The 8,550-nt window shown below is 30.6% G+C and overlaps 1 protein-coding gene and 1 long non-coding RNA gene across 2 annotated transcripts; both read left to right on the top strand.

Moving 5' to 3' along the window:
• The first annotated feature begins 346 nt into the window (after nucleotides 1-346).
• LOC145803576 (uncharacterized) lies at nucleotides 347-946 on the top strand. Its single transcript, XM_082896883.1, has 2 exons — nucleotides 347-554; nucleotides 825-946. Exons 1-2 carry the CDS (start codon nucleotides 347-349, stop codon nucleotides 944-946), a joined length of 330 nt encoding a protein of 109 aa, XP_082753009.1.
• A 1,161-nt stretch (nucleotides 947-2,107) lies between these two features.
• On the top strand, nucleotides 2,108-3,534 carry LOC114266041 (uncharacterized). Its single transcript, XR_003630528.2, has 2 exons — nucleotides 2,108-2,347; nucleotides 3,014-3,534. It is a non-coding gene; the product is annotated as an uncharacterized LOC114266041 (long non-coding RNA).
• Nucleotides 3,535-8,550: the final 5,016 nt, after the last annotated feature.

Here is an 8,550-nt window from a genome sequence, read left to right on the forward strand (position 1 = left end):
CTCTGATGAGTCTGATGATGAATATATGGTCACACTTTTAGGGGCTTATGAGCAGAATAATAGTAGTATGCTTCAGATTCTTAAGTCAAGTAATAGCTCAAAGAAAATAGGTGGTTCTGTTGTAGGCCATGGGTATATACGCAGAGATAGAAGGCAAGGTTATGACAGGTTGTTTGCAGATTATTTTGCCGTAAATCCAGTGTATTCACCAGCAAAATTTCGGAGACGTTTTTGCATGTATCGTCCTTTATATCTGTGAATTTTGAATGCAATCCAAGCACATAATTCATATTTTGTTCAAAAATAAGATGCAGCTCATGTACTTGGATTATCTCCCCTACAAAAAATGACTTCAGTGATGAGAATATTGTCATATGGTGTCGTAGTAGATGCAGTTGATGATTACATACGTATCGGGGAAAGCACTGTAATTCAAAGTTTACAACAATTTTGTAATTTAGTGATTGAAATATTTGGAGTAGAATATCTGAGATCTCCGACACCAACTGACATTGCTAGATTACTTGCTATTGGGGTGATTCAGGGGTTTCCTGGTATGTTGGGAAGTTTAGATTGCATGCATTGAGAGTGGAAAAATTGTCCAAAGGCATGGCAAGGTCAATATGTAGGCCATCAAAAAAAGTCAACCATTATTCTTGAAGTAGTAGCATTTTATGACTTATGGATTTGGCATGCATTTTTTGGAATGCCTGGCTCACACAATGACTTGAATGTGTTGGACCGATCGCCTTTGTTTTCTGATCTTGCGTAGGGTGAAGCTCCCCCTGTCCATTACACTATTAATAGACATAGTTACGATATAGGTTATTACCTTGCTGATGGTATATACCCTCAATGGGCAACACTGGTTCAAACAATTTCGTCTCCCCAAGGAGCAAAGAGACAACATTTTGCAATGATGCAAGAGTCTCCAGGAAAGATGTAGAGCGGGCATTCGGAGTCCTTCAATCTCGATTCGCAATTATAGGTGGTGCTGTACGTTTTTGGGATCCGAAAATGCTTGCCAACATAATGAAGAGTTGCATTATATTACATAATATGATTGTCGAAGATGAGAGGGAGGAGCACCTTGATTTCGATTATGAAATTTCATCAACCAACACACCAGTGCAACTTTCATCTACTCTTACCAATGACTTCCAATCATTTTTGTCTCGTCATTTAGGTATTAGAGATAAGAATGCATATCATGCCCTCTGTAATGATTTAGTAGAACATATGTGGCATCTTTGTGGTGAACACTAAATTCACCTAATCAATACATGTACTTTTGTGACTAGTTTTGGAATGGAAATTGAAATCTTATTTGTAATCTTCATTATGATGCTCTATATTAACCAAGTAATTCAGAAGTTATGTGATGATGTGTTGTTGTAATAATCCAATCTTTAATATTTAGAATTGTTCTGTGTTCAGTTTATGAGAATTACAAATGATATTAATAATGTCTGAACCACATAGTTTTAATAATCATGTCTTAAATTCTGTGTTCAATTCAATATTATTGGAACACAAATGATAAAATTGTTATCCATTTATGCACATTTAATAATCATGTCTTAAATGATAATGCTACTAATAATGTATTAAATTACTGATCTTCATGTTTATAATTATAATGTCTTAAATTACTGATCTTCATGTGCATAATCATAATGAACAACAAATTACTGATGTTCATCTACATAATCATAATTTAATAATAATGTCTTAAATTACTGATCTTAATTTAATAATTCAACTTTAATTACTGCATAATCATTATTTGTACAAATTTATACAAATTAATTGATGTGTCATTCATTTACTGATGTTGATCTTGCCATTCATTTTTTTCCTCAGTTGAAATGCATTCAACACACAGAGTTAAAAAATACTTAATAATGTTGCCATTCATTTACTCAGTGAATAAATGCATGCACTGCATAACATTCATGACATACCATAGACAATGCATACTTTGAACCACCTACCATTCATTATGATATATCAATTCCTACCATTCATTAAATTCATTCCACCTACCATGCCTTATTTTACACACCTACCATGCCTCATTTTACACACCACGGTTGTTGAGTCTTAATTTCCTCACCACCTTCCTGAATAATTCAGCCTCTATATGAGCTGAAGATTGTATACAAAATCAGTATCAACAAATTCACTCTATTCACTCTACAAAATCCATCCACCACCACCTTCAAATTACCACCTACCAAATTGTAATCCCAAACTCTGCAGAACAAGAAGGCAATAAGGTAGCATCCCAAAACATCAGCAGAACAAGAAAGCAGCAGCAGAACAAGAAGGCAGCATCCAAAACAGGGTATGGCACGGGTCAACCGGTTGGTCAACCGGCCCTTTGTTATTATTTTTTTTTCCTTTCAGTGTGCATGCTGTATTTGTTCAATTTTATGCTTAATTTGATAAATTTTAACCTTCTCAATAGCATAAAATTCATATTTTAATCAAACTACATTTATGTTCAATATTTTAATTTCAGTATTTCATTATGAACTTCTCTGATTTTTACATTCATAACTTCAATGTTCAATATTTTATATTCATAACTTCTCTGATTTTTAGTTTCAGTATTTTACATCCATGTTCTATATTTTTCATTGGTAAAGGTTCAATATTTTTACATTGTTCAATATTCATGTTCAGTATTTTACATTCATGTTCAATATTCATAACTTGTTTGATATTTTACATTCATGTTCAATATTTTTACATTGCTAACTTCTCTGATTTTTACATTCATAACATTCATATCTTCAATATTTTACATTCAGAACTTCTCTGATTTTTAGTTTCAGTATGCATTCATGAACAAAAAACACTGCATAACATGAAGTACAAATTAATGTGCCATGAAGCATACACCAATTAGTATGCAGTTCAGTTTAAAAATGCATAGGATTTAAAATTGTCATGTCCATTGACATTATTTTATGATCTTCATTTCGTTGTTCTCTTTCATTCATTATAGATAGGAGTTTTAGTTGTTCCTCCCTATCTTCGGCCCTTCTTCGACGCTCTGCAGCTTTCTGCTTACGGTCGATCGCCTTTTGTTCATCTCGCTCAATAGTTCTAGCGGAAATAGTTGATAACACTTCAACAATTTTGGATTGGTTGGCAGCCATTTCATCAAATTTACTATCGTGCGTTGTTTGATTCTTCAATTTCTCTTTCCCTGCCTTAGTACCAATTGGTCGTGTTGATGTATTAGATGGTTGTTCGTGCACCGCATTATTCTGATTGGATGAAATGCGTCAGATTCTCCAGTTGATGGATTCGAACATGGATAAGCATGTTGCGTGCTTCTTTGGGATTGTGCTCGAAATTCATCCCACTTACAACTTCGGCGCAAAATATCCCAACATGTATCAAATGTAAAGTGTTTTTTCTGTATTGCATGATACATCTGCTTCGCTTCAGCGACCTACAAAAAAAATTACAAAAATTGTAATAACAAGTATACATTTACAAAAGAAATTTGATATTTAGAAAGACAAATAAATTTTACCATGTCTACCTCAGTTGTTCCACTTTGTTGCCTCAGTTGAATTTGTTCAAAAAAATCACAGAATTTATTAATTGCCTTTTGCATGCTAGACCAACGGTGGGACAAAGAAATACGGTTTCGATTTGATTCACCGCTCAATTGTGAATTAAAATAAACAAGTACTCGTTCCCAAAATATAGCCATAGTTTGACTATTACCAGTAATAGGATCTTGAGAGATTGCTAACCAAGATCTACACAAAGTTTCATCTTCTATAATTGTAAACGATTTACCACGAGAAGCACGAGAAGTTTCTGAAATAAAATGATTATCGCTATTCTGCGTGTTCTGCTCTCGTGAAGTTTCCAACATGAAATTAATATCACTGTTGTGCTCCAACATTTGTGATTCCTCAAACATTTCAAAATCTTCCATAGTTTGTAAAAAATACAGTATATACAATATCTAAGTTACTGAAAAATATTAAAATGATATACACTGAACCTTAGAATCAGATAATTTAATCAAATAATATAAATTAAATTTTCAAGGGAAACAAATTTCTAAATGACACAGAAGAAACAAAGAAACAAAATTCACAGCATACAATGTAATATTATTCTGAAAATAAAATATTCTGTCAACTTGATATACGAAACATATATATTTTATAGAACACATCATCAACAGTAAATTTTCAAAATACTCTGTCTATCAAACGGTAAATTATTGGAATGGCTAGTTCTTAAAAATACTCTGTCTATCCAACGAACAGCTAGTTCTAAAATATGTATATGAGATAACAATTTCAATTATTTTTTGAAGAGAATTTAAATTTATATCACCCTTCAAATTATTCCAAGTCCACAAAATAATCATTCTCAAAATAAACCTGTTCAAACCAAACCAAACCTGTTCAAACCAAGATCAGACCGGTCGGTCAACCGGCCTGGCAATCGGCTGGTTGATCGGTTCAACTCCAACGGTCACGCGCACAGCCCAGTTCACACCAACCAGTTCAAACAGTTCAAACTCGTCGCAGTTCAAACCCGTCGCATAATTGATGAACCGGCTGGTTGACCGGTTCAGCTTTGCAACGGTCAGAACAGTAATTTGGTAAAATCTGGAGCAGCTTCTCAGTTTGATGATTTTTTTGTTGAATTCTCAGTTTGATATCGATTTGGTGAAACGGTTGGAGCACCAAAAAATGCTTTTTTCATCAAAATTTAAATTTGATACCAAGTTTGGTTCACTGTTGGAGATGGTCTAAGCCCACAAATTCATCAGGTTGAAACTTCATGGTCTGACACTAACCAAGAAAGTGACTGTTTTCCTTTAATATTCGCTCCGCTCAACTTCAATGTAAAAGGTGATTGGGAAACACCATAAATAAGTTATTTTTTAATGGATAAATTATAAATTTATTTTTAAAAATTTATTTAAAATATAAATTATCTCTTATAATTTGAAAAATTATAAATATTTTTTTATAAGTATTTTTTATTTAACAAAATTAATTAAAAAAATAAAATTTATAATTACTCTTTTATACAACAATAAAATTATCTAAATTATTAATTAAAACATATTTCTAACATCATTAAAAACTGTTAATTAACTTAATGATTTATTAATAAAATTGGTGATTTGTTATGAAATTAAAACCTTAGGGGGTGGAATGTAATTTCTAAAATCATAAGAGTGATTTATATTTTAATCAAATTTCAAGAGATGTATTTGTAATTCACCCTTTATTAATTTATTTGAATTGTATAATCTTTATATATATATATATATATATATATTACAACTTTTCGTAACAAGTAAAAAAGTCAACTTATAAATTATATTCAAAATAACAAGATGTCAACAATACTTTCTATGTTGAATTTAATAATTAATTTTTTTTTTTGTCTGTCTGTTTAATGAAAATAGGTTAACAATTTATATTGAAAATAAATTAAAAATTAGAGTTTAAATTGGTAAACAAAAATTTTCAAAATTTATTTTATTACAAAATTCAATTCTTTTTTTTTTTTGTAATTTTTTCATAAAAAAATTATACCTCCTGCGTCTCAAAATAATAGTTTTTTTAAAAAAATAATAATAAATTCAGGGTTTGTTTGGTTTGTACCTAAAGATATAATTTTTGAGAAAAATTTCAAAATTTTGTTTGATTCAAATTTTTTGAATTTTTTTTTTCAAAATCACTCTCTCTCCTATACATCAATCAATCAATTTTTCTCTCTCCTCTCTCCTTCTCAATCACTTTTTTTTTTCACCCACATCTGCTCAACTACCAAAAAATATCAAATCATCCCAAACTCCCAAAGTCTAAAACTATTTTCAAATATGCAACTAAACCAACTAAAAAAAAATTTCAACTCTCTCCCCAAATTTCTTTTTAAAAATTTATCTCAAAACACAAACCAAACATAATTTTTTTCACAGTACAGTGATTATATTTCAAAAATATTAACTCTTCAAAATTACCCTCTGGTAGTAAAATTATTACACTTCAAAAATATTGGAATAAATTACACTTTGTCCATTTTATATTTGGTCATTTTCTTACTTTGGTTCGTAGGTGTTGTTTGTTTCGAGGGATTGGCGTGTGAGATAGGATTAGAGGGTACGATAAGATTTATATCCGTGGTTTGGTTTTCCAATTTTGCTCCGGACTAATAATCTTTCCGGGCTATTAGTCCCAAATGTGTTGGACTATTGTGTCCCATGAGGGACACAAATGGGGGATAAGGGAGGATATGGGATTCGGTGGTGAAATGACCATTTTGACCATTTATTATTTAATTATGTATTATATTTAGTAAAATTTAATAAAATTTAAACGTCTCAATTTAAAAATAAAATAATTTTATTTAATTTTTATTGATGTTTTATTTATTTAATTTTTTTAAATGATTTTTTATAGATATTTTATTGATGTTTTATTTTAAAATTTTGTTTATATTTTATTTAATTTCATTATTTAAATTTTAATAGATGTTTTATTTAATTTCATTATTTCATTATTATTATTTTTTCAAATAAATTTATTAAGAATTTTAATTAAAAAATAACATATATTTTTCTTGATATTTTATTTATTTAATTTTTAAAAAATAAATTTATTTAATTGTGTAAAAAATAAAATAAAATAAAATAATTTTTTATTTAATTTAGCTAAAAATAATTAAAATATTAAAGATATGTTTAATATTGCTATTACTTAATAAATAATTAAAAATGGTAAAATAGTCATTTGAGTATTTATTCTTTTCTATAATATCTCAAACAAACATAGGATTCATATCGTATCCAATCAAATAGTCGTTTTTTGACATCTAATTTCATGATTAAACAAACATGAGATAGATATCTTATCCAACCAAATGGTCCCAGGACTATGAATCTAGGATTACAATCCAATGGATTCGAATTCCCCTTATTTAGTCCGTCCAAACAAAAACACCCTTAAAGTTTTTTTTTCTTACTTTGAGCTTTTATGTTTCAAGTTTTTTCACTTTACTCCTAAATTTAATTTTTGTTAAAAATTAGATAAAAAATGACACATTGATAGTTGAGTGTCATTAAATTATTTTATATATGACTCACACATAAACTTAAATCTCAATATAGTGATATATTTCTTATATTATGTGATAGTTTTTGTGATATTTTTGTCTAATTTTGAACAAAAATTAATTTTAAGAATAAATTGAAAAAAAAAATGAAATATGAAGGGTCAAATGAGAAAAAATAAATTTTAAGTGTCAAAATAAAAAAAGTGATCAAATATCAAAAGGACAAAGTGTAATTTACTCACAATATTAATGCTAATAAATTTAAAAAAAAATAAAATAGAATTTATATTTTTTTTAATTTTTTAGTTTAAAAAAAAGATTAATATTTTAAAATAATAAAAAATAAAATAAGACATTAATGCAACGTTTGTTTGGCGGATTAAGTTAGATATGATTGTTAGTGAGAGGAATGTTAGTGAAAAAATTGTTAATGTGAAATTTTTTAGTGAGGGGATTAAGTAAAAGTAGGTTTATTTTTCTAGCGATCCCGGTTTTTCCCCTGTCATTTATTATATTTCGGACTCGAGTTCCGTGGTTGTATGTTGTTGTCTGTATTTCGTTTCCATCATTTAATTCTTTGTATTTGAATTTTGGGATGTGTTGGGTGAGTTTGGAACAAGTTGGTTGTGAGTTAGAACGAATGGTTGTTGCCCAGGATGTGGCTTCTTCGCTCGAGCGAGGCTTTTTGCGCTTGAGCGAGGCCTGGGTATTTGCTTCTTCACTCGAGCAAGAGTTCTTGCGCTCGAGCAAGGATTGAGGGTCTTCAGGTTTCTTTTCAGATACAGCTTCTACTCGAGCGAGAACCCTTGCGCTCGAGCGTGCGTCTGCGTCTCTTTTTGACCTGAAGGGTGGTATTCTTCACTCGAGTGAGCTTTCTTGCGCTTGAGCGAGCTCTGTGTCCTTCGCTCGAGCAAGGACTCCTGCACTCGAGCGTGCATCTAGGTTGCAGACCTGAAGCTTTGCATTTTTCGCTTGAGCAACGCTTCTTGCGCTTGAGCAAGGTCCTTTTGTGTCTGGTCACCCGAGCGATCACTCATTCACTTGAGCGAGCCCTGTATATATCAGTTCACAGCAGCGTGATTCTACATCACTTTTTCATCTCCATTTCACTCCAAACCCTAGATCCGGCTGTCTCTCTCTCTATAAATACACTTGATCTAGAGTGTTTCTACCATACTTCCTTTGTAAAAAATGTAGAGTGTCGTGTGGGCTATCATTTGATCCAAAAAAGTTGGATTTTGGAGCATCTTGGGTTGTTCTCTTCAACTCCTTTGAGCTTCTCCATTAGAGGTAGGGATAATCTACTCATTTTTATGGACTTTAACATAGACATTAGTCATTTTGTATAAATGGTGAGATTTGGTAATTTTGAGAAGTTAGGGTTTGAAATTTGAAATGTTTGAAAGAGGGGTTTTCTATCTTTGGACTTCATTGTGT

The sequence above is a fragment of the Camellia sinensis genome, chromosome 12, assembly GCF_055761805.1.
Source record: "Camellia sinensis isolate YWXY chromosome 12, ASM5576180v1, whole genome shotgun sequence".
NCBI lineage: Eukaryota > Viridiplantae > Streptophyta > Magnoliopsida > Ericales > Theaceae > Camellia > Camellia sinensis.